This window comes from Lonchura striata, chromosome 5, assembly GCF_050655825.1.
Source record: "Lonchura striata isolate lonStrDom1 chromosome 5, ASM5065582v1, whole genome shotgun sequence".
Taxonomy (NCBI): Eukaryota; Metazoa; Chordata; class Aves; order Passeriformes; family Estrildidae; genus Lonchura; species Lonchura striata.
In genome coordinates, this window is record NC_140707.1 from 18462061 (window position 1) to 18488266 (window position 26206).

Below are 26206 nucleotides of genomic sequence, written 5' to 3' on the forward strand. Positions count from 1 at the left end.
TGAGGCAGCAAAGCGTTGGTAAATTGTCCTGGTGGCTCTTTTGAAATTGCAGCTGTATGAAACTGTGGAAGGGTATGAAGGGGACCGTGAGAAAAGCGGACAAGTAGCACAAGTGAAGCATCTTTAACAGTGAAAGCAACACGAGTGAATTTCATGGCTGCTTATGGAATGCTTAGGTGATTAAACATAAATTAAGTACTTTCTGCGACCAGGGATGCAAATGGTTATTTAGGACTGTGATATATGCGGGAAGCGGCCCTGCAGCTGCCCTGAGGCACCCAGCCAGGAGCCTGCAGCTAGCCTGAGGCAACAAAGATGCAACTCCTTATCAGGGATGTATTTTATAATCCATAAGCGACGTGTGGGATGTGAAAACCCAACACCTTTCTCCGCCATACCCCGCTGCTCCAGCAGCCAGGGGCGGCTGGGAAAGGGCGCCCGGGGCGGTGAAGGCCGGGCGGGAGGAGCCCGTGAGGGGCGGGGGGAGCCCGTGAGGGGCGGGAGGGGCCCGTGAGGGGCGGGGGGAGCCCGGGAGGGGAGGGAGGGGCCCGGGGACGGGAGGAGCCCGTGAGGGGCGGGAGGAGCCCGGGAGGGGCGGGGGGAGGGGCCCGGGAGGGGCGGGGGGAGCCCGGGGACGGGAGGAGCCCGGCGGGGCCGCGGCTCCCGCTCTCCTCGCCGCCGGTCACACGCTGCGGGCGGAGCCGCCCGGGGCGGGCGGAGCCCGCTCCCTCCCGCCCCGCTCCCCTCCCTCCGGCCCCGCCCCGCCCCGCTCCCTCCCTCCGGCCCCGCTCCCTCCCGCCCCGTCCTGCCCCGTCGCAGCCCGGTGGCGGTGCGGTCGGCGCTGTGGATGGAGGCCGGCGCTGAGGTGGAGCCGCTGCTGCCCCCGCGGCGCTGGCGGGCGGGCCGGGGGCTGTGGCAGGAGCGCGGCGGTGCCCGCTCGGCTGGCGGGGACGGTGAGTGCCCGGGGCGGGAGGAGCCGTCCCTTTCCCGCAGAGCTGGGGCGCTCCCGGGAGCGGCAGGAAGCTCCCGGGCTGCTGCGGGGCGGGCACGGCCCCGGGGGAGCCGCTGGCGCTGCGCTCGGGTGCGAGCCTTGCGCTGCTGCTGCAGCCCCAGGTTTCCTTATGTAATTTTAGGGTTTTCCTCTAAAGTGCTGACAGGGTTTTCTCGAACCCGGTGGCTGTCGTAGGTCTGACATCGCAATTCCCCCAGAATGGAATTCTTTGGAGACCTCAGGTTCTCTCTTTTCAGGATATTGCATCGCCTAAGGGAGCCTTCGCTTTTCGTTCTTTCGTGCAGTTCCCGAAGTGCAGCGGAGTCTCGGATGGATTCTGTGTGCCCAAAGCGAGCAGTGCTTTAATCATCGCTTGTGACTAACTGTCACTTGCTGTGACTAAGAATTGCAGAATAAGTTGGATATCCATGGTAGAATGCATGGAGAAATTGCTATAGTAAACATTTTTGGCTAATTTCCCTGTTTTATTTTTATACTATGAACGGCCACTTAGGTTCTGCTTTTCCAAAATCCTTGGCATCAACACTAGTGACTTGCTGTGTGCTTCAAGTACCTAAAGCTTTTGCTGTTCTTGCAAGGCTTTTAGCTAGTGGTTCCTTTAAGCAAGTTTTGTTTTTATCTCACTAGTGTGAAATGTAAAAAAAAACAGTCTTTACTGCATGAGCCTGGCTTGTCTCCTATTTGTGGTCAGATCTTTCTTGTGTCATGGTTCATAGCAGGATCAGTACAAAATTGTTGTTGCTGATGCTCAGATAAAGAGTGACATTTAAAAACTGTTCGCAGTCTTTGTAGGAAATTGATGCTGCTGAATCATGTGGAACATAAAATTGTCTGTGACTCTGATCAGTGGTGTTTTTGGCGTTGCTTGGTGTGTGGAGGAGGGCATTTTGCTGCTGCTGGGATGGCCTCTTTTGTGTAGTATCCCGGGCTGTGATTGCTGTCTCCTGGGTTGAGATGGTATGAAGTGCTCCTTGGGACTCTTCCCCTGTGGGGGAAGGCTACACTAGCATATCTTTTTCATATCTAGAGTCCCCATCAGCTTTTTATCTCCTTTTTTTTTCCTTCCTTGTTTTGACCTTAACTACCTTTATTTCTCTCCTTGGCTTACTTGCCAGGTTAGTTCCTGAAAGGTCTTACTTCAAGTAAACACAAGTGGCTGCCTTTTATTTTTTATGTGTCTATCTTCACATAGACTTCTTAATTATGGGTTTTGAAAAGTGTCATAGTAAGTAATTCAGTGGTATTTTATTTCAAATGGTGTTCTTTCACCCTTGCTGTGTCTTGAGCTCTGATCTGTTTGATATGGTAATAGTAACTCTCAGAGCGAATTTAAAAAGCACTTAATTTAGTTTTCATATGACTGGAGATTCCTGTTGGTTTTGGAGGAACAAGATCACTCTAGACCGCAGTATCTTTATTAAACAAAAATAAAAATTGCTATAATAGTAGTGCCTGATTTTCCTGGCTTCACTTGACTGTATACTCTGTCAAAGAACAATTTGAATCTCAATTATTTTGCCTGTTAGGACTTGTCTCTGTATACTTTATTAATTACTACACTGGTACTTAACTACCAGTGTAATCTGGCTACTTAAACCTAAAAGAGAACCTTTTAACAAACACAGAAAGGTGCATGATGTGTTTGATATTATTACTTATTTAATGTAATGCACAGTGCTGCTGAGAGTAGATGTGGCAGGAATTCTCTCTTTTTGTGTGTGTGTACAGTGCCCTTTGTGTGAGAACAATGACTGTGCACCTTCTGTTAACTGATAAGTGGGTTTATCCAAAATACAGCAAGAGATTTTTATTTCTTTTTTACTTCATAGGTGCTGGAGCTGATAATGACCTTCATATAAACCAAGCCATAGTATTTATTGAAGATGCAATACAAGTAAGTAACAACGTTTTTATTAGCTGTTATGGTTCCCATGCTGGATGTTTGTGACACACTCTGCCAGTTTTTAAGTTCTTCTATGTTCAGGCAACGTTTGTAAGCACCATCTCAATTCACAAAGCAAAATCAGAATTCCAAATTCCTGTGGTATGCAAGTCTCATTGAATTTCTGCCTAGGAGAAATATATTTTTCCCCACAATTAAGTAATCTCTTTAAGGATTTGAGAAGACATGCTGGTTTGTGGCGTGATTTTCATGGTGGTTTTTTGTTTATTTACCTGTTTGGGTTGGTTTGATTGTGGATGTTTTGCTAGTGACTAACCTACTGCTAAGATAAACAATTTCAGCAAACCCTGTAATTTGCCTCTCAATCTGACTACTTGCACATCTAAAGAGCTGGTAAAAGCTCAAGAGTTTAAGGCTGGCTTTAAGCATGAAGCTGGAACTCGGCTTCAGCTGAACTTGGTGCCTTTGGAAGTCTTGATTCCCTCTTTGTCTCTCCTTTACTGGCCATTACTGCAGGTTCCTAGATCCTGTTTTCTCCCAGGCAGTGGGAATGCTGAAGGGCAGTTCTTGAGTTCTCCTGCTGCATCTAGATGGCTTTTGGTTGGGTGATTTCTGGGGCCAGATGTCCTTAAGGTGTAGCCACCTTTCTGGAAACATCTACTCAGTGGGGGCAGATTGAGAACAGCCCAGGAGCTGTCCCAGAAGAGGGACATATTTTGGGGATTCCTTAAGAGTCACAGGCACTTCCTGATCTGGAAGCATATTTTATTCAAAGACATAGGTTGCAGTCTCTTCTATTCAGAATTAATTTGTTTGCATCTTATGGCCTGTTGGAAGAGAAAGACAAAAGAAGATCCATGAGTGGAGTGAATGTTGGAGAAAGGAATTAAGTGGGTGGACCATTTTGGCGAGTACATAGAATAGTCACTGAAAAATCACTGAATAAATGCTGTTATTTGAAATTATGACAGTGCTTCCTTGAGGTGACTGGCACACAGTTGAATTATCTGAGCAGCTCTGTGGTCTTTAGATAGCAGAATGTCTTTACAATCTTGCCTTTTTCACACATGATAGAGTACCTCTGTGGTCAGGGTGACCTGATACTTTAATAGTTAATAACATGTGCTAATCTGGTTTGCTTTGGTCACTTGATACTTGTTTTTGAGACACACTGAATGTAATGTTTGAATTAGCCTTTTTGTTTCCTGCCTTCAGTACCGATCTATAAATCACCGTGTGGACTCCAAATCCCTGTGGCTTTATCGATGGTACTATTCCAGGACTTGCCAGTGGTAAGAACTTGCTTATTCTCTTTGCTTTTTTGTTTAGGAGTTAGTCTTCCTGAAAAACTACTCTTCCTCTTCCTTACTTGCTAGATAATTAGGTAATTGTGTTTTTACCTTTATAAGAACTTATTCTGAGAAGCAAGTTCTTGTGGCCACATGTGAACTTGATTGAAGTGGAAAGCAGAAAGTTTTATGGAAGTATGATGATGTAGATGGCTGTTTGCAAACAGCCACAGGACTGTTGCATGAGTGGACTAATTAGCATGATTTAAAACACTGTGCTTTAAGAGTTTTCAAAGTGTCTGTTTCTAAACATGTTGGATACTAGCAAGATTGTTTGGTGCTGTTAGTTTCAAAAGGACAACACCTCAGGTTATTTGGTGGTCAGCAGTTGCATCTCCAGTGCAAGCAACAACATGCTAGTCAAGTGCTGCCTTGTGGTCTAACCCATTTGAGTGAAATATGGTCTTAGAAAGCTTGGTTTACTTCAAAGAAAATTGCTTAGTTGTAAAGACTTTGTTATTATTTTGACTCATTTTGTGGCTATTTTATGGGGCTTGTTTTGGGGTAGTGGTTTTTTGTACCTTTTTTTAATGGTTTTGTTGGTTTTATTTTTGATTTAATCTCTGTCCAAACAGGATTTTGAGCTTAACCATTACTGTAATCTTGGCTTTGGCTTTCATTGAAGAGCCTTCCTCACTCACTGTCACGTCGGATGTGCGGTACCGCCTTCCCAGCTGGAATCCTCCCTGTGGCCTCACCGAGAGCGTGGAGCTGCTCTGCTTCCTGGTGTTCATGGTTGATGTATCTGTGAAGGTGAGCATCTCCTTCATCTGGTACTGAATGAAGCAGTAGGTGTGTGATAGAATTGTTTTTCAGATCTTGAGTTTGCCTTGCTTTATTAGAGTCTCATTTCAGAAGAAATTAGCAAGTGTATATTTACTTAAGACATGTATTCCATTTTTTTTAACCTAATTTTCCTAAGTGAGTGAATTAAATTTTACTGAGAGTGCAAGTGTTCTGGCTTAGCTGCTTGTATTAGGCTATAAAATCAGGGTATATAATAAATATGTGTCAGTTCATTTACACAAAATAAAAGTTGTTAGAAACTGACATTTCTTTGGATACTTATTTCTGGAAATTCCTTTTTTATGTTTATTAAGTGGAGAATTTTCTTGCATGCAAAGGATTTCTCTCTTTTACTTTTGCTGACCTTTATTTAGTTGTTGTAGAAAAAAAAATCTCTCAACAATGTATTTTTGTTTGGATTTTGGAGAGCTTTTTAAGAGCACTAATGTATAATTGCAGATAATTGGAAAAAAATTGGTGCTGACTTATTAGGTTATTGGATTTTATTATTAAAGTAAGTTATGGTTGTTCTTCTTTTTCCCCTTATCCAGAGTTACTTAATTGGATGGAAAGAATTTTGGAAAAATAAATGGCTAATGGCTTATATACTGACATTAATTGTTTCCCTTGCTGATTGGATTGTGTCACTGAGTTTTTTCTGCAAAGAGGTAAGAACAGCTTTACTTTGGTCTTTCATAGCTGGATAATTCACTGAAGCACAGAAAAAGTTTGGTGTAATGTAGCTCAGCAAAGAATTCTGTTTGATTCTTAATCTAAATTTTGTGTTGGTAAAATTAAATAGCACTCATGGCTTTAGTTTGTCAGCAGTTGAAGAGAGCAGGGAAAATTCATTGCCTGGCACCAATTTTGTCATGCAATTGGAGAATTATGTGCTTAACTTGACTGAATGGCAATGCCTCTGTAGTGAAGTATAAGAAAAAGGTAATCAGGTAGTTTAACATCTGCTTTCTAACCTGAAGGTGAGGTGTGCTGTGTTCAAAACAGTTGTGTCCTGAGAGGAGCATCAGGCTTGGAAAAGGTTCAAGAAGTGCCCTCCTTGATGTAATACTGTACTCTCCCTTGCAAATGTCTTGACTGCAAGAATCAAAAAGATTATTTACTGCAGTGGTGTGGGGAAAAAAAACACTTACAGCTTGAGTCTTGTCAGAGACAGAAATTGCTAAGTAATTAGCAGGCCCTTTAGTTATAAAGCAGTCTGAAAATTGAAGTTAAGCATTATTTTTAGAATATACATTTGTTTTTATGGAAAGTAGCTCTCTATTAATCCCTTTCTTGAAATGGAGCTTGGCAGAATATACTGAAATGCCATCTCTTGCCAGATTGTTACATCTGCTGGGCAGTAAAGTTAGATTGTTTCCAATTAGTGGCCTGACGAGACTATTGAAACGTCAATGTGTGTTTTTAAAGCAATCTCTCCTCATTTTAATGAGGTGTGGAATCTTTTTTGGTGTTTTGTGAGCTCAGAAGAGAAGAGCTTACGTTCTTTTTCTGTTCCACTGTTGGCTTAGTTGATGTGTGTGTCCAGTGCTTTCTGACAAACTTGCATTCAGAGTATTTGAGCTGCCAGTCTTGCAGGAACTCAGTGTCTGATCTGTTGTTTTTTGCAGAGTGTGAGAATAAGAAGAATCCTTCGCCCGTTCTTTCTCCTCCAGAATTCTTCTATGATGAAGAAAACGTTAAAAAGTATCAACAGCACATTGCCTGAAATGATGAGGTGGGTTATAGCACAAAAAACATCCTTTCACAGGATGGCTAGTAGCAGACAGGTTGTTATCCTTTGGGTTCTGGTGTGGGGCATCTGAGCAGCTTCCTTCTGGATTGGGTAGCTAAGTGCTCAGTGAGATCAGGTCACAGAGGGTGAAGATTGTGGTAACTTTTTGATTCCCCTTGGTCTGTACAGGATCTCTAGACTTTGACACACTTTGCAGTAGTCAGCAGGACCAGCAGTGGTTTTTTAATGCTAGTGGAGTGGGAGGTTTTGATTCTGCTTTTCTAAGCCCTTTTGTAAGGGAAGAACTGAGGCACATAAGTGTGATTTTTATTTTCTACCAAAACCCCCATCTCCTCCTGTAATCTCCATATAACTTCTTAAAAACATCCCTGGTTTTCTTTATATGGCATAATTTTACATTTTCAGCACAGTATATTAAGAATAAGTCAAAGTTACTATTAATACTTATGATATATTTCCTTTCCAACAGTGTTCTTCTACTACTGGCTGTTCATCTGTCTCTCTTCACCATGTTTGCCATGCTGCTCTTTGTTCGAACAAAGGTAATCAATTATCTCGTAGCTCTGGGTGCCTTTTTTCTGTACTTGCACAGCTGCTTCTTGTCTAGTTTTATAGTCAAACTAGAGAAATTTGTTTTCCCTGAAAAAGGTCACGTTGTCAGACGTGCTGAGTTTGAAGTCCATTTGGAGAGCTCTAACATGTGCATAGTATCATATGCAGGAGACTTCCTTATACATTTACCCAGTTTGATCCCTTGAGTTACTTTCTCTGCTTTTGTTGAAACTCTCTGTGCTGTTCTGTCTCCAAAGCTCTTATCACTCTTAGTTTATATTGTCACTAATTAATTTTTTTATCCTCTCTATCTAGCTTTTTGCTAACTTTAGTTTCTTCTGTGTTTTCTCACCTTTCAATACTGGTATTCCTACCAGGCCATACCCTGGTAGGTTTTTGCGTCTACTAGTTTTGGTTTCTGATCCCTTTGGGTTTTCCTCTTATTTTTCTCTTCCTGCTTCTGAAAAGTAAAATTGAAATTTTGTGGTTAAAATAATTTTTGTGTTCCGGTAATCTTGATATATACTTTCTCTTCTAAACTTCCTGTATCTTAATTTATCACACTCAGATTATTTGTGGGTTTTTTTTCATTCTTACTTTGTAAGGCCTTCCATAAATATGTTACTGTAAACACAAAAATTTCTTGCATGCTTCTCCCAGTAATTTTGGTGCCGTCCTTAATCTCTGTTTTGCACCTTCATTTCTGCTGTAATTTGCACTTGAGTCAGCTTCTAGTCTTCCTTATGATCTGCAAATTCCCTGAATTCCCATGATACAGAACCTTTGGAATTAGAAGCAGAGGTCTTTTCCCACTGTTAAAAAGCAGTTTTCCCACTGTTAGTTGTCTTCTGGACCCTTGTATTATCTCTGATTGTCACATCTAATTTCAGCTATGAGCTTTCCCAGCAAATGTATATTTATAATTTGTATACCTAAACCAATCACTTGTGTGTACATTGAGGTAAAAAAAACAAATTAAAGAGTGACCTTTCCTATTTTGGTGTGCTGCTCTGACATCTATACAAACTAATTTTATCTAACATGGCAAAATACTGCAGGCAAGTTCTAAAAGTAGGTTTTATTAATGAAATTAATGACTCTTTGCATTACATTTTGTATGTCCTCTAGGGTTACATATTCCAGTCTTTGCAGCAGATTAAAGAGCTGTTTGTCCTGTGCTGCCTGACTCATGTTTGTGTTGTTTGCACTCTGCATCTTTTTTTATCTGTCTCTCCTTGACCTCCAGAAGAAAAAAGTATGTGGTGGATTCAAGGATCCAAGATCAGCCTCCCAGTGTGTTTTTGATGAAGGTTCTTAGTTCCATATTGTCTGATTGTGGCATGATTGTTCTGGCGTCTGAGGTGCTAACAAGACATAACTTCATGTAGACCTTCCTGTTCTTACTTGTGTTTTTAAATTGTTATTAATAAGTGATGTGATTGCTCTGTATTCATACCTATTATTTTAATTTTTACATTTGGCTTTTGCTTTTTCCATGGGGTAGATTTGATTAAGATTTGATTTCTTGTGTGTAAGAAATTGTTGACTGATGTTAATTGTTAAAAAAAATTAGAATTTTTCCCCCCTTCCTTGGTATTTCTCTTAACAATGAACACATCTTTGCCCAGGATAACCAGCAGGATAAGGAATGGGTGGTGTATTTCCGGAATTTGCCGGATTCCCTGACGTCACTGCTGGTCCTGCTGACCACTGCTAATAATCCTGATGGTGAGCAGTCTTTCAGAAATAACTCTTGTCTCTCTTTTTGAAGAACAACAGAGTAATATTGCTCTGTTCAGACTACTGTAACCATTCTTTCAGCTGCTGGTTCTTAGTACAGCCAGAGGAAGTTTGTGTAAAGGTTTTTCATGCCTTTAGTAGCTTGATTCTTGCCTTTCTGTGGTATAATTATATATGCCACTCTAAAATCCAGCTGTATGAGAGCTTTTACTAGTTACCAAAAGTTCATAAAGGTCTCTACCGTGCATCTCAAGCATTAAAATACTATTTCCTATTTTTGTAAAATTTGTTACAGTGATGATGCCTGCATATTCTAAGAATCGAGCATATTCAATCTTCTTCATTCTCTTCACTGTATTGGGTAAGTTACCTCTTGTCTTCAGTGCACTTCAACTTTGACACTTGTGTATACCATCTACAGTCTTTTATTTTTCTATGAAAGTTTAGTCATTAATTCCTAACTTTTGTGTTTCTTCCAGTTATTGCAAAATGTCTGTGAGATCATTTTCATGGAAAGTACTTATGGTTTGGAATTTCTTGGTAGCATGTCACAGGGCAGTGGATACTTTACAGTATACTAAAACATTAAAAACATTTTGGAAATCAAACACAAGAAAACTAACCCTCTTTAAGTTTTACATTTGATTTACTGCATACGTTGGAACTTCCTTGATAAACAGATATTTTTCAGTAAATTTTACTGCCTCTTTTTCTCCAATAGGCAACTTGTTTTTGATGAATTTGCTTACAGCAATAATATACAACCAGTTTCGAGGGTATCTTCTGGTGAGTAAAGCAATCCTAATTTCTGTGTTCTGCCATAACCTTGAACCTTTGAATAATTAAGTTTCATCTGTGTATTAAAGGAGCCTTCCCACTCTGATTGCAGATACAGTTTTAAGGTACTAAATGTTCTTTGATGCAGATACTTCTCCCTTTATGTGCTGTTACAGCTTGATCCCCTCTGGTCACAAAATTATCTTCTTGCATATTTCCAAGAATGCTGTGGATCTGCAGTTTTGACTATTGTAGGAGAAAAAAAAGGAACTGTTGTGTGACTGGACAAGGACAAGTGGCTGAGTAACTTAAACTGTCTGAAGGAAATCTGCTGTGCTGTTTATATAGCTGCTGTTGTAGATCATAGAATATTAAGGGATGGGAAGGGACCTTACCCAGACTGGCCCAGTAGCTTTTCTAGTAGAGTTCCAGAGAGAAGGTGAAGTTTGTTGGAATAATAAGCCCAAAGCAATATTACTCAGAATGAATGGCCCCCACCTTCTTGAGGCAGAGGAGTGCATAAACAGAATGGGTGCAGAAAGGATTTTTGGTAATCCTTTCCTCCTCCTCTGTTTCATCCCTTCTTGCTCAATTTTCTTCTTTCTTACATGACAGGATGACATAATCTGGCTACTAATAAAGTAACTGAGTTTGAAAGTGATAACTGTAAATAAAAACCCCATGAATAAGCATAGCTCTGGATTTGTGATTTTAGGCAAGAAGCTGGAGTAGGACAAGTTCTCTAACTCTTCTCTCTGCATGCTAGTATGAATTTCTGTGAGTGCTTAAGCTTTGCTGTTGCAGTGTCTCTGGAAGAAGCATATGCCTGTGCACTCCAGAATTGAAAATAAACCATAACCTGCATGTTTACTTGAATCCCAGGGACTTGTTTGCTTACTTGCTTCCTTCCTCCTTGTACACAGTGTTCTTGGAAAGAGTGAAGCCTAGGGCAGTCTCCTGTTCTGATCTCTAATCACAAATCTGGGATGTATGCCCAAGGATCAGTATAATATTTAGCCATAGGACACAGTAGTGCCTGAAGTGTGAGTAAATTGTTTCCTCTGTGGTGTTTTTACTGCTCAGAAATCAGTTCAGTCCTCCCTCCTCAGGAGGCGGCTGGGAATCCGGGCTGCGTTTGAGGTGCTGTCTTCCCTGAAAGAGACTCCTGCTAGTGGACAACAGTAAGTGAAGGATCTTGAAACAGTAGATTATCTAGTAAAAAAAAAAAAATAGATTTTGGTCATCTTGTTTTGTTTTAATATATTTACTGATGTTCCATTCTCAAAAATGGCAGTTTGTTGTTCATCTCATTTATTTTTTTTTTTTTTCTGTAACTGGATGTTCTTAACACACTGTTTGTGACGCTTATGGGGTCTGTTTCCTTTTTTCCTGCTTCTAGTTTCCTTTGCTTTTCAAAACAAGAAAGAGTCAGGAACACATTTGGAACAGTTCAATTTGCCATCTGTGAAGTTGTCTGTAGCAGGGCCCATTCTGTTTTCATTTAAATAGGTCCTGTGTCAGTGTTGGGGCCTTACTGCAGGTGCTGCAGAAAGCTGAGATGGATTCTCGCTGCAAGCAAGCCATCACGAGAGTAAGAACTGAATTTTCTTAGCCTTTATGTTGATGACTGTCAATCCTGACTAGCAAATCCAGAGATCTGCTCTCTGTTGCAGCATTCCTTGGATCATAACAGAATAGTGGCAGTACTACATGGGACTAAAATTTAAGTTAGTCAAAAGAGCATGTGATCCCAGAGAGGGAAAATAGAAGAGGCCAGACATGTCCTCAGTCACTTGGCAGTGTCATGTTAAAGCAGAGCAATATTGAACCTTACTCCCAACAGCTTGAATTACATCTTTATTCCTAGATTTCCAAGGTAGTCTGAGGGGTTTTGGCAAACTTTGCAGATATTCCTATTGCAGATGTTGATCTGAATGTTTCTCTTTCATGTGAAGTCACTCAAAATGTGCTCCTGTGACCAGCTGTCAGCTGCCCAGTTCCAGAAGCTCTTTGAAGAACTAGACAAAGATGCCATTAAGCAAGTATGTATGTGATCATCATTTATAAAGCATCAGAAGTTTTCTGGCCTTGTGCAAAAATAAGTGAGAGTACTCTAATATAATGTGTATAAACAAACTTTGCAACATGTGAGCACAAGGTGTGATCACATGGCATTGAATTTTAAGCTTTTTGTAAGCAACTTTTATAGCCACAGACAAAATTGCTCTGGGAGTTCTACAGCATTAGTTTTGGATTGCCAGGTGGTGTTAAATGTACAAAATGCATCTTTGTTTATTCTATCAGCATTTGAAAGTGAGGTGTTCAGGCAAAATAGCTCAAAGTCTTTTTCCTCCAATCCCTGAATGAAGAACAAAATGTGGATTCTCTCAGTGTTCAGATGAAAATAGGCAAAAAGCAGTTTTCTCCACTTGAAGAAAGAAAAAAACCAAAATACTAAATTATTTGAGGGTTAGGAAATGTTCTCTTTTATGTTTGCATGTATCTAAGACTTGTGAATAAATGTTGGGAAATGGGGAAGGGATGTATACAAATAGTAGCTTGGTGTTTAGTTATTTGCTTGGGGCATTAGAGAGAGGTTGGATTATCTTCCTTCTTTGCCATTCCCTTGTGTTGTGCCATGGAAATGGCCTCTTGCTGTTAATAGCCACAGGTGGAAAACGTTTTCCTGATGACATGTCAAAATTAGCCTGTGGCCCTGAAGTTTTGCTTTGAAACTGTCTGGGGTTTTTTAAATTTGAGATGGGGTGTGTTTTAAAATTTATTGTATTATTTTAAAAAAGCTTATGCTTTGTAACTAAGCAAATCCTTTGTGTTCTTTTCAGCACCCTCCCAGTCCAGAGTACCAATCCCATTTTATGCAGAAAATGCAGTTTGCCTTTGGCCATCCCTACTTTGGCTACTTGGGGAATGTGATAGCCCTGGCAAACATTATTTCTATTTGTGTAAGTAAAGGATTTTTTGTTGTGGGGCAGTGGTTTTCTTTCTTTTTCTTTTTGTCATTGTTTTGTGGTTTTCTCTTCTGAATTTAATTTCTGCTTTTGTTCTTTAATTTTCTTTAAATAACTGCTTTTTCTAGCAGTTGGCTTTTTGGCATGCTTTAGTCATGCGAAATGCAGTTAAAAAGGTGTTTTGAGCTGCTTGAAAAGCTCTGTACAAAACATAAAAGATTATTCTTATGCTTAAAAATCTGTTTAATGTAGCAGTAAAGCTACATTAAACATTGATAAAATAATTTTTTTTTAAGGTGGTTTTGGTGATAGATGCAGATAAGCAGCCATCTGAAAGAGATGACTTCTTCCTGGGGGTAAGATAGAACAATATTCCATGCAGTTATTGCTGTTCCTTGAGATGTCAGGAATTCTAATGGTTGTTTTTCTTTTGGGGGGGTGAAGGCTATCAACTGCTTCTTCATCCTGTACTATCTGCTGGAAATGTTGCTGAAAATCTTAGCAATGGGCTTGAAAAGATACTTGTCTTACCCAAGCAATAGATTTGATGGACTTCTGACTGTAATTTTACTGGTAAGTGCTTTGTTAGCTTACACATTCTTGGATTTATTGGCTAGGGAGGTTAGGGGACTACAGGAGCTGGTGGGATTGCTTTTTTTCCACACTGATCTGCTGAGCTGAACAACATAAGCCAGTGTTGTGGGTTTCTGTGGCTGGAAAGTTTTTATGGTAGCACATGATTCTCTTAGGGTCTGTGTTCTGAAGATAGGCTTATTTAAATCCATGGAAAAGGTGCTTTTCTGATAAGAAACCTCTTAAATTTTATTTGGAAAATATTCAGCTTCTGGAATAATTGCATGAGGTATTCTGTTTCATAGTTTAAAACCATTTTTTTTCTTTATATTAAAAAAAAAAAGTCAGACTATTATTATTTGGTCAAACCCTGATACCCCTGTGGCAGATTAGGACAAATTCATGGTTAATGGTATTCACTGTATATCCTTTTATGAGTCAGTATTAGATGCTCTATGTACATTTGGTCGGTTTGGAGAATGACTAGGCAAATATGATAATTCAGAGCTTTAAAGTGAATTGTATTAGTGGCTTAAAGCCCTTGAAAATGTTTCTTGTCAAGAAGCTTAAATAATTTCTGGTACGCAGATTTATAGAGTAAAGTTTTGACTTTTTTTGTTTTGTTTTTTCTTTCCTAACTGAAGATTCTGGAGATTGCAACTTTTGCTGTGTATGGATTTCCTCATCCTGGCTGGTGAGTAACCTCTGTGACCTGCTGCCCTTTGCTCAGTGGCTGGGGTGGGTCAGGGGAACACACACATTGTCATATACATGTCATGATGCTGTGATTGTCAGCCCAGTCTTTACCAAATTTGGTAGAATTTTGCACCCCTGTAGTCATAAGAGACCATGCAACATGGGTAAGTGAAAGAATTTTATTTTGTTCCTAGTGTTTCAGAGTTCTGTGTAGCTCTTCCGAGAAGGATGCATTTGTTTAAATTGTAATCTAATATAAAGTAATATCTTGGCAGGTGTGTGCTTACCAGGGATGTAGGAGTGGGAATTTGGTACCGCATAAACAACCTGATATCAGATTTCAGTATCAGATTGTCCATAAATCCAGTTATATGAACTCCCAAACAGCTGATGAAACCTCTTCAACCCTGTATGTAGATTAAAGGCTGAGGTTTTTCTCATGCTGTAAAATGTAGTAAGAAAATTCCCATGGACTTAACACTCTTTGTTGGTATTGTAATAGCAAGCAGTTGGGTTTTGTTTTTTTTTTTTATTTTCTTAAGTTCAAACAGCTTTTGGATAACTATCCTGATTTCTTTTTTGTTGTAAAAAACATAAAAATCATTGCTTAAGATTTAAAAAGTGTCTCCACAAGAAGAGAGGAAAGCAAAGGAATTCTGGAAGATTTCCTGAATCTTCACAAGTGATTCCTAACACATTCTGTTACTTTGTGTATTCATGCAAGCTGACACTTAAGACACTGGCACTCCCTGTTTTTTCAGGATATTTGTTATGTTGCCATCAAGAAGTTCTCTTAATTTACACTAGAAACTCTGAAGAGAGTTAAACAAGTCAGACCTTATGGTTTTAGAAGGGTTTTTATTTGAATACTACTTGTATTCCTATCACCTAGAAGTGATAGTTGCCAGAAGAGTAATTGCTACAGACTAATTATGTTATGTTATCATTATGTTTGTGTTTGATTCTGCCCTTTGATTCTTAAATGTAGGCAATTGCTTGCTCTATCATCTTGGAGCACCAGTAATTCTTGTTAGGTCTTTGTGTCAGTCACTGCAAGCAGGTTACAACCCAGATGAGTCACTCTTGAGTCCTGATGTGTGCTGCTGTCACATCCACAGACCAAGCAGGACAATGATGTTGCTGTTACCTAGACTGTGCCTTCTATGCAGTGTTATCTTAGATAATTTCTTTCATGACTGGGGATGAATATATTGGAGGTAAAAATCACAATTTAGCATCAGTGTTACCAAGTCATTGACAGCTTTAGCTCCCCACCACCTGCCCTCCTTTCCAGCCAAGAAGCATTCAGCATGCTCATGTAAAAGCCAGAATTCAGGGCTGGGTTTTGAAGTGTATGTCCTGTGAAATGTTAACACACAAGGAAGAAGGATGACAAGACAGTCCTTTAACCTTGTGCTGTTTTCAAACCCCTTCTTCAGCCAGGCATGTCCTGAAGGATTAATGCTCATCTTTGTGCAAGTTCCTGAAGTATCTCCCTGTTGGAACTCAAAATGTCCCTCACACATTTTTGGAGGTTCCAGGCCCCGGTCAGAAGCATTTGAGACCCTGGCAGGCAGCTGGAAACAGCTGTGATTTTGAGTTTGAGCCATGGAATGAGTTACCAACTTTGCAGGTCGAACAAGAAGTCACAAAAGTTTAGATATTATAGTAGAAGTAGTTACAAAGTAGAGGGAAGAATTTTTTAGTACAAGGGGGTTTTAACACCTGTATAGGGGGGTTTTTACTTTGTACATGGGGGTCAGAGGTTTTAAGATGGAGGAATGTAGGCTGGCCCTGTTCCTCCTCTTTCTTTCTTGCCTCCATGTTCTTGGTGATGTTGGCACTTATGGATTGGTGTAGAATAGAAAAGCACCATTTAATATAGATAGTAGGTATTGGGGGAAAACTGTAAACATGTCACATGTAATGTATCACGTAAAAGAGAGCAGCAGCCAAGGGTGGGGAGAGAGAAGAAGCAGACAGCAGACAGAGAGGGTGTCAGGCGTGTGTGTGCCTCTGCCTGAGCTGCTGAGCAAACCGCAGTAGCCAGAGAAGACAATCTTTTAAATAGCTTACAATAAACTGCCTTGAGACTGAACAACAAAAGGCTGCTGAGTTTTCTTTGGAAGCACGGGTTGGAGGAGAGACTTTACCACCACACGGAGCCCCTGAACCAGGCTGGGGTTCCGACACCTCCCTCTAGAAGTCCTTTTGATTCACTCTGTTTTCTGAAAGGACCCTCTTTGGTGCCTTCTCCCCAGCAGAAGGCGCAAATGTGCACTTCAAAGAGCTCTCTGTACATATTTAAGAGGCCAAGCTAAAGGGATTCCTTCCTTCATCAGTTATTAGTTTACTGTAGCTGAGATTCCTGCTAAGTAAATCAATGTATCTACCTGTAGCCAGTAGATTTAACTGTGTTGTTCTGTCATTGGCCATTCTTCTGATTTGTTACTTTTTCTGCCTTTTCTAGGAGGCCCGAGTTCATGGGCTTGTTGTCCCTGTGGGATATGGTGCGGCTGGTGAACATGTTAATTGTCTTCAGGTTCCTGCGGATTATCCCCAACATGAAGGTGATTGCTCTTCCCTCCACAACTTGCACTTCTTTCTTGGTCAAGCTATAAATTTTGTTAGAGCCTTTCAGGGTAGGTTGTCGCTCTGATTTTTTAAGATTTTCTAAGCCTTCTGAGTTTATATTCTTGTAGAAAACTTTCTCACACAACTTTCTGTAAATAACTTATTGTTTTGCATTCCTTCTTAGAGGAGGAGAAATTTGATGGACTGGTAGTTTTTCCAGTGTCGTTGGAGAGGTGGCACTTTCACCCTCCAAACCACTGTCACCTTTGGAAAAATATAAATGTTTGGGTCTCCTTTTTATTTTCACGCCCTCTCTCTCTCTCTCAGAAATTCTGTAACACATGCATGATGTTTTCTTGTGTCTTACAGTGACAGTAGGTTGCAATTCTCTTGCACGTGAGTGGAATAGCTCAGCTCTAACTGTCTTGACTTTTGCACAGCCCCTCACAAAATCACTTACTCTTGCGTGCTCCCTCACCAGAGAAAACCAGCTCAGGTTCTCTTGATGTGATTTTTTGTCCTTTTAGTAAAAAGTTGATATGGATTGGAAGTGTGATGAATTTCATAGGTACAAAATTCTGCTCTGTTTTAGTTCATGTCTCTGGTTGTTACTACACTGCTGGATCTGGTGAAAAACTTAAGAGCCTTTGCAGGAATCCTTGTGGTAAGTCATGATGCAAGATTGTAATTTCCTTTGTTATAGTTTAGTAAGGGTATGTCACCAACAAAGTTAACAAGGTTCTTGTACAATCACCACAAGCAGTAACATTTCACCTTAACCAGCCAGTTCTCTCCAGGGCATGTCTTGGAAAGCTGCAATAAACTGCTGGTTTGTGATGGCCAGCACAGGAGTGGCAGTGCCTCCTTCAGGAGGAGTATCTTTAAAAGATTAATTAAAGCTTCCTTTGAGTGTCTGCCTTAACTTGGGTAGTATGGATTCAAATTAAAAATTAATCCATGCTAAAAGTAGACCAGTTTTCCTTACCCTGGTTTGCATATGTTAACTTAAATAACAAAAAACTTTAAAATTTTGGCTGAGAAGGTCTTGAGGTGGTGTGTGTGGACATGATTTTTTAAGAACCTCTGCCATCCTGTTTTAGGTGTGTCTGTGTAAAACATAGACTCAACAAATGTGATTTAAGGGTGGATCACAATGTGTGATGTCCATTACATAAATTCTCCCAACTCTTGAGTTCCTGGCTTTGCAACCAAGTCTTCCTGGTAGGGCAAAGAAGTGCCTGGGTAGGTTTGGTTTTGCTGTTGTTCCTGGGTTTTTGTAGGGTACCTTAATTTGAATGGTTAAAGATCAATGATTTGTTGTTCTAGTCTATATACCTGGTGTACAATTTACCCAGAATATTTATTTCTGTCATTAAAAATCTCTGCTTTTATCTGTAAAGGATAGGCCTTAAATGGGCTTGTGTTGCACTTTGAAATAAAGATATTGGTTGGGGCAAATATGAGGTGGTAAAAACCTTGTTGTGCTGTACAACTCACACTTCTGAGACAAGTCTGCCACAGTGTTTGCCTCTTCCATTAATTCAATTTGCTTTTACTTGAGATTACATGGAAGCTCTCACTGGGCTTCTGCTGTAGTGAAATCTGACTCCATTGCCAGCTAATGCAAAATATCTTTCCTAATGTTAGCCTGGAACACATATGCAGATAAAATAATGTAACAGATTAGTCAATTTCTCAGGCAGTGAGTGTTTTAAATACATCTTTTTTCAAAGAATAAAATTAATTTTATTGCCAAGCCTGATACCCCATCTTCTGGCAGGCTGTGAAATGTCAGCTTCAGCTTACTCCAGTGGTGTTCAGAGTTTGTAGGCCAGGGCATCTCTCTTCTGTTCCTTCCAGACTTCCCATTCTTGGGTTTGTTTTGTAGCAAAATACAAAAAAAGCCAAAACCAACAAACAAAAAAAAAAAAAAAAAAAAAAAAAACAACAAAAACCCCAAAAACAAACAAAAAAAACACCCACACCAGACTTTTTGTTTGAAGACTCAGCTTGCTTCAAGCTTTCCTGGGATAAATGGCTCCTTCTCAGAGAAGCAAAGCAAAACTGTGGGTTATTTCTAGAACAATCTTTTTAGGATAAAATTGCAGTATTGCCTAGGCAATGGCTAAAGACTGAAAAGTGTCTCTTTAAAAAGAAGTTTGTATTTCTAAGAATTAGAAGACAGAAGTTCCCAAATCCTTTGTGTTATTTAAAACTTTATTTTTAGACTAATTAGCATTTTAAAGGAAGTTGCTGATGGAATATAAAATAATGACATAGTTTTGTCTTTAGTAAGGTAAGCATACTAAAAGTTTATTTTCAATGACTCTGGCAGAAAACTCAGATATTTGGGTTGTGCTTTGTAAATGCTGGTACTGAGCTTTGATTTTAAGTTGCTGTTCTGCTATATTTGTGGTTAAGTATCAGCATTCTGAGACACAGAGAAGTAAAATAGATGATAAAATTATTTAATGCATTTTAATAACTGAAAAATTAGGTAGAATATTAAAAAGAGCAAGCAGTTGAGAAGTATTTTCTCTTTAAAAGCTTCAGGCACTGTTCTTGATACAATTACCCCAACTGTGGTACTAATATAAATTCTGTGTTAATTGTGTTTTGATTTCTTATTTTGTGGCAGAAATATTCAAAGCTCATAGTTGGTTGTGTTCCTTCCAGGTGGTTTTCTATGCATTTGCTATAACTGGAATAATACTATTTAAAGGTGCTGTTGTTTCCTTGGGAAATACCAGGTAAGATTCTAACTATCCCTGCTCAGAAAGAATCTGTTTTTCAAAAGCATTTGCACCTTTGTACCTTTGAGCTGTTTTGGTTAGTTTTGTTGGGTTTTTTCCTCTTTCATTCTTGGAGCCACCCTACTTTTAATGTTAAATCATACAGCTTCGTTATCTATTACTCTTTCTGTTTCTTCTTGCTGCATTGAAATTGCAGGAATGTTTATCTTAGCTTGGAGTTTTACCCTGCTTTATCTGAAATATGTTTTTGAACTATTTCCCTTGTTTTCTGCCCATGTGAGATAATCTAACTTCCTACAAGGGGCTCAGAGGAATTCTAAAGCAGAGTTCACAGGGAGCTGTGCTCACATCAGCCTGTAATATCTTGCAGTGCTGCCAACAGCACACATGGCAATGGCACTCTGAAGTGTGGGACCTATGAACAACTGGAATATTGGCCCAACAACTTCGATGACTTTGCTGTGAGTCTGATCATGGATTAAATCCCTCCTTTTTCCTCTCTCTGCTTGTCTTTCCTCCTCATTTTCTGAGGCTTGGATCTGTGGTACAGCCACTTAAACGCTGTTCTATTTCTGTTATTTAGGCAGCAGTGGTGACCCTCTGGGATGTGATGGTGGTGAACAACTGGCAAGTCTTTTTGGATGCATTTTCAAGATACTCAAGTCCGTAAGTACTTTAATATTTGTAGTAATACTGATGAAGTCCCATATAAATCCAGCTTATAGTGTACTTGAACAAGAAGTATACACATAGCACAATTCCTACCATCTGCTCAGAAGGGTGCTGCTTACCTTTCTTTTGGACCAATTTTGATATATAGGAAATAAATTTAATGCTTCTGTGTTTTCTGTGTGGATGAAGAATTTTTTCTTGATTTAAAACTCTGGACATATCTTTCCTTTGTATTTACTGACTTCATGGGGAATGTTTGAATGAACTGGATAGCGCCTGGGTTGAGCTGTTCCAGTGACCCTTGGCTGGTTAACCCAGGAGAGTGAGTCTGTTTTGCTAACTTAATGAAAAGCAAACATTTTTTATTTTTAATTTTTTGATTCAGGCCCCCTTTTCCATTAAGGAAGTAGTAGTATTATATTGCAAGGAAAAAAAATGTGATTTCATGGTGCTCTGCTCAGGCTGAAGTTACTTACTGCCTCCTTTATGTATTGTCTGTTCATCTGATATGCAGGTGGTCAAAGATCTATTTTGTAGCCTGGTGGTTGATCTCCTCTGTCATCTGGGTTAATCTCTTCGTAGCTTTACTTCTGGAGGTAAGGAAGTATGTTTATTTGATGTGAGATCCTGAAAATGGGTTCTAATTTGTGCAGGAAATGAAAAGAACCCAAAAAACTTTGTTGGGTCTGTGTGTGTGCTTACTTTATCTTTCTTGCTGCCCTATGCCCAAGGAGCTGAGGAATTGTTTTTTTTTCCTGGAGAATTGTATGTTTTATTTGCAATTTTGTCACAAACCTGGTTGTATCTCATTGGGTATGTACAATTTCATTGTAATACTCTCCTTATTATAAAAATGAGATATACTTAAAGTATTATAAATTTGCTCATCTCTTATACATTACCATTTAAATTCAGCATTAGTTATTCAAGCTGCAGGCTTTTTTGCATATTAGTTTGTCAGCAACTGAAATGAGCAATTTAAATTTAAAATTTTTATTTTATTTGGTTCTCTTATGTTTCTTCCCACCCCAGTTTGAATTACCACCATTGTTCAATGCTACTCTAGAGAAGTGGAACTGTGAGAACCCCGGCCTTGCTCTGGGGTCTCATATGGTGATGAAATTCCTCCTCCAACCCGTGCTTCCAAAGAAAAACTCCGCAGGCTTAGCTGTTCGGTCTCAAGGCAGTTTATTGCTAGTTATCTAACAGATTATGTTCTTGGACTGCAGCTGTTTGATCAGTGGCCTGGGTAGAGGCACACACACACCCTGACATCCTCTCTATCTGCTGTCTTCTTCGTCTCTCCCCCCACCCAGGGCTGCTGCTCTCTTTTATAAGATATATTACGTATAACATGTTTACAATTATTCCCCAATACCTACTACCTACGTTGCCAAGTGTTTTTCTACTCTAAACCAATCTGTGAGTGCCAACATCACCAAGAACATGGAGGTAAGGAAGAAGAAGGAGGAAGAGCAGGATCAACCCACTTTCTTCCATCTTAGAACTTCTGACCCCCATGTACAAAGTAAAACCCCCCCTGTACAAGTGTTAAACCCCCCCTGTACAATACTAAAAAATTTCCCCTCTACTTTGTAATTACTTTTACTATACTATCTAACCTTTTGTGACTGCTTGTTCCAACTCCAAAGTTGGTAACTCATTCCATGGCTCAAACTAAAAATCACAGCTGTTTTTCAGTTGTCTGCCAGGGTCCAAAATGCTTCTGACCAAGGCCTGGAACCTCTAAAAATGTCTGAGAGACATTTTGAGTTCCCACATGGAACTATTACTTATTTTCAAGAGATCATATTCTAGAGTTTTTCAGAGAAACTGTGGGAGTGCAGTTGCCTGAGCAATGCCATGAAGAACGTGTGGTTCTGCTAGTTACTCATGGCATACTTTTCTGCAAATCCAAATTTCTGATGGAGAAGAGAATGCTAATCATAATCATCTCCTCCAGGTGCACCATTGTAGACTTCTCCTATAGAAGGAGTGTACTGAGAGCCTGTAGAGGGCACTTCACCCATCTCAAACCCTATGAAAGTTTATTTTGGACATGTTCTTGACATTGCTGAGTGTACTGAGTATTAAAATTTACTATGGTAGGAAGAAGGGAAAACTTTTGGTCTAGGACATCTTCTACCTGCTTGTTTCTGCAGGGCTGTGGCTAAATGCAACATTCCATAGCAGGAGAGCAGGGTGTCACGATTTTTCTCCTTTTTTTATTTCTTTTCCTGAGCTGTGTGTATAGTCCCTAGGTATTCATCTGCCAGAGTTATTCAAAATGTGTAAGGGAACATGGCAAAAACTGGACAAGCAGTATGTTTATATGTTGTTGGGTTTTTAAAGATGAAGAAATTAAAATCAGGTGAAATCTTGTGGGTAGTTCACACAATCTTGTCTTGGGGAGGCAGTCCTTGCTAGGAGCTGAAGGTAGCAGGGCTGTCTTCTGCTCTGCTCTTCTTTCAGTTTGTGATGAGAAACTTACTTCATTGCTGAACAAAGGTGTAAAGTAGTGACCTGCAGCAAGTAAATAAGCTGATGCCTAAATAAATCAGTGTTCTCCATGTAAAATCAAACCTCACCGCCTCCTAAACCTTATCTGCACACATAGTGACCAGATATAACCCGTTTTCTGGTGCCATCAGAAGAATTCTTTATATCTTTTGCTGTTCCTTGTACATTTCAGAACTTTATTCACAAGTGGGACCGTCGCTGCCAGCGAGAGTCTCTTTCAGATATTGAATACCAGAGGACAGTTGAACTCATGTTCAGGTGAGTTGGGTGGGACTTGATAATCAATGTCGTTTTTTTTTTCTTTATCTGTTTTAAAGAATGTGTGCTGGCTGCAAGATGTCTTCTGTTTCCTCCCTCTGAAGCAAACTGTTTCATCTGTTAGTTTGGAGAAATCCAGCAAGTGCTTTAGTTAGGCCTGCTTTAAGCTGACATGGTAGCCTAACCTTTATATGCTTTGTGCTCATGGTAGGATGGGAGAGGAGGTGCTGGGGGTGAGGGGAACAACTGCAGAGGTGGAATAAACAAGGGAAAGAAGAAAAGGGAAGATGAGGGAAGTGATGCATGTTCTTGGCTTATTATGAAATTGTGGGTGGTGAGTTAATACTTGATGATTGTGCATTAGTGGAACTTGTGGTGCATGTTGGATACTCAATAGTAGCATTGGGAGCATGTTCTCATTTGGGAGTTTTTTTCAGGAAAACAAATCTACTGACCTTCAGTTGTATTTTACTGTGTACAGGAAATTGCTTCCCTGTTTCTTATGGGAAAACAGCTGCTGGTTTCCATGACACATCTGTAGAGGATGGATCACTTGCAACTAGATGCATCTTTAGGGAGCATCAGCTTATTGTAATTTTAATTCCTTGTTTCATTCCTGAAACAAGCACACGTTACATCTCTGTATGAGCAATGCAAAAACAAATGCTGGGAAGCTCTCTTTGGCTGCACCTAACAACTCATGCTTTTTCTTTGTAGAGATGTTTTGGAAGAACCTACAGAAGAGGAGTTGATGGAAAAACTGCACCAGCACCCACACCTGCACTTATGTAGGTGACTAGTGGGAAGGACTGATTTATTTAGACCTCTGTTTTCTTGAGGTTGTCAGCTGGAAGAAACTGAGTGGATTTTCTGTGAGATGTTGTTAGAAGGGGGACTTGTAGGACACTACATGAGGTTTTGCTTGGGAATTCTCTGCAGAAATGTTTTTTTATTTTGGGTTCATATCTTTTTTTTGAAAAAGATTTGAATCCTGCCAGCTTGATTTTAAGTTGCAATTTTAGAAGGAGTATTGCAGCTGTTATTTTTGTAGGGTGTTGATATCAGGTTTTATTTACTTTTTTTATTAGGGAAAGTCTCTTTAAAATGACAGTGCACTTTAAAACATGAACTTTATAACCACTAAGCCTACTACTTTTTTCAGCACAAGGAGATGGAGCTGCCTTTTTTGGCAGGCAAGTGTGGCAAGGACTGTGCCCTGCAATTCATGAATGGATTAGGCAGGACCAGAACAAAATCCTTAATCTTCCTGTAGTGAGAGCTGGATTGCTGCTTTTATTGTAATGTGACACCAGCATATTTTACCAAATTTTCAGGAGTTAATCATGTTGGAGCACAATCAATTCCAGCTTAGTAACAGGGACTGCCTGATTTGCACATCCTCCTTTTCTCTTTGCTTTCCATGGGGGGGTTCATGCTAATTGAGCCATTCAGGTCACTGAGAGCAGTTGGAACCTGGACTGGAGCAATTGCATTCATGGTTTTCAATGTGGTAAAACTAAGCTCTCTTTCAGAGACAATGTTCTCATGTTGCTCTTTTCTGAACCTCTTCCTTTTACTTTCTTCCAAGTCATGTTCTACACTGTGTTGTATTCCATGAAAAAGCTAATGGGAATCATCTTTGGCTGGAATGTTGTACCATGATCAGTGGAGTTGCCCACTCAAAGGGGAAGGGGAAAAAAAAAGGTTGAATGGGATAATGAAAGTACTTAACAGTTGAAATTTTAATTTGAGCCCGTGGGAATTGAAGGTGCTCAACCAGTATTGCAGGATCACATTATTTTATGGCTTAATAACCACTGTACCACTAACTTTCACCAGGGTAAAACTTTTTGGTTTCTCAGCAAATCCAAAGTGGAGGATTCACAGTAAGCTGTGTCCACATGCTTTTTGCTATCCCTTAGTGTTCCTCTAAAAACTGATTTCTGCTTGAATCTCTTGCCACATAACTAGTAAACTGCTATGAAGAATAGAATCTACCACAAATACTGGTTTTAGATGTAAAAATGAAACTGCCTGTTGGGGCACTGCCTTCTCATTGAGACACTTGTCACCAAAATAGACATTATTGTGGTCATCTCGGTATTGACAAAGGATTGGGCGAGGTAATTGGCTACTATTTATAAGTCCCTTGATTATTTTTCTAGTTAAAAAGCATTTTTTGAAAGTGCCAGTCATCTTCTGTACCTTTGCTCATATTTTTATTTCATTTGCCATTTCCCTTGTCTTGCATGAAAGAGAGCAAAATACCCAGGATGATGGTGCTGATGTTTTTTTTTTTTTGAGGTCAAAACCATGTTTTTGCCTTGTTGTCTCAGTGCTCAGAAATCACTTAATGATCCTTGTCTTTCCTTACCTTTCTGCTTGTATTTCCTTTGTGCTGTGGAGCAAAATATGTTGTAGCTTTCATATGTGTAGGACAAATGTGAGCTGAGTTCTGAGCTACTCCTGCAGTTTATCTTTGCTGCTCTAATCCTGCTTCTGAAGCCATGCCCTTGTCTGTGTGCAGTCTCTTATCTCTGTTGCAGATTAAACCACCCAGTAACTTATTTGCACTGTTTCAGTGGCATCATCATGCTTATTGTCAGTCATGCACTTAAAACACTCAACATGCCAAGCTGATAAAGGCATCAGCACTTGGTTTTCCTAGTTTTGAGTTTGTTCTGTTCAGTATGTCTTCACGGCAGGATAGTTTCTGTTCCTTCTAGCGTGGTGTATAATCACTTCCACCAAAGTATTGGGACTTATTAGATAGTAGTTAAACACTCTTACTTTACCTTTTTACTGAAAAAAACATTATTTTTGTTTTCCACTTTTCTGAATACTTGAAGTAGCTTTGCCTTGCAAAAAAGAAAGTGTCCAGTTCTTATCAGCCTACAAGTTTGATTATTTTTCCTGGCCTCTTAAGGTTCTGTGGGGTTTTGTGATTGATTTTTTTTTTTTTAATTTTTTTTTCCATTACATTAAAACATCACACTACAATCTACCAAAGCAACACAAATAGGTGTGGGATTACCATAAAATCACATTATGCCATCTTTACATCTGGACAAATGTGGAGAAGGAGTTCTGAAGGGAATAGCCTGTCTTGCTCTTGTTTCACAGTTGTGTAATTGACTGAAAGTGTAACTAGAATTTAATACAAAATTGTGTCACTTGAACTGGAAGATGTAAATGACCACAAATCTTATGCAATAATTGTATAAATCATGGAAATGAATGTACGCCATTAGGTAAAATTTGAGGTTTGTATTATTAAAAAAAGTTTTTCTTCTTAAACCATGAAAATAATTGAATTTTG

The 26206-nt window shown here is 39.7% G+C and overlaps 1 protein-coding gene across 1 annotated transcript; it reads left to right on the forward strand.

Moving 5' to 3' along the window:
• Positions 1-791: 791 nt before the first annotated feature.
• On the forward strand, positions 792-26193 carry TPCN2 (two pore segment channel 2). Its single transcript, XM_021528549.4, has 25 exons — positions 792-953; positions 2842-2906; positions 4131-4207; positions 4840-5017; positions 5602-5718; positions 6679-6785; positions 7273-7345; positions 8984-9083; positions 9391-9456; positions 9817-9881; positions 10956-11053; positions 11382-11463; positions 11828-11914; positions 12716-12835; positions 13138-13197; positions 13286-13414; positions 14059-14108; positions 16581-16680; positions 17277-17348; positions 19361-19434; positions 19808-19898; positions 20021-20103; positions 20624-20705; positions 22802-22887; positions 23605-26193. Exons 1-25 carry the CDS (start codon positions 848-850, stop codon positions 23681-23683), a joined length of 2247 nt encoding a protein of 748 aa, XP_021384224.3. The 5' UTR covers positions 792-847; the 3' UTR covers positions 23684-26193.
• Positions 26194-26206: the final 13 nt, after the last annotated feature.

Bases quoted from the DNA above. Each gene is read 5' to 3' on its own strand.
- TPCN2 (XM_021528549.4), top strand. From the start codon at position 848: ATGGAGGCCGGCGCTGAGGTGGAGCCGCTGCTGCCCCCGCGGCGCTGG. The intron at 2,907-4,130 runs GTAAGTAACAAC...TCCTGCCTTCAG, and splicing joins TTATTGAAGATGCAATACAA to TACCGATCTATAAATCACCG. The intron at 20,104-20,623 runs GTAAGTACTTTA...TCTGATATGCAG, and splicing joins TTTTCAAGATACTCAAGTCC to GTGGTCAAAGATCTATTTTG.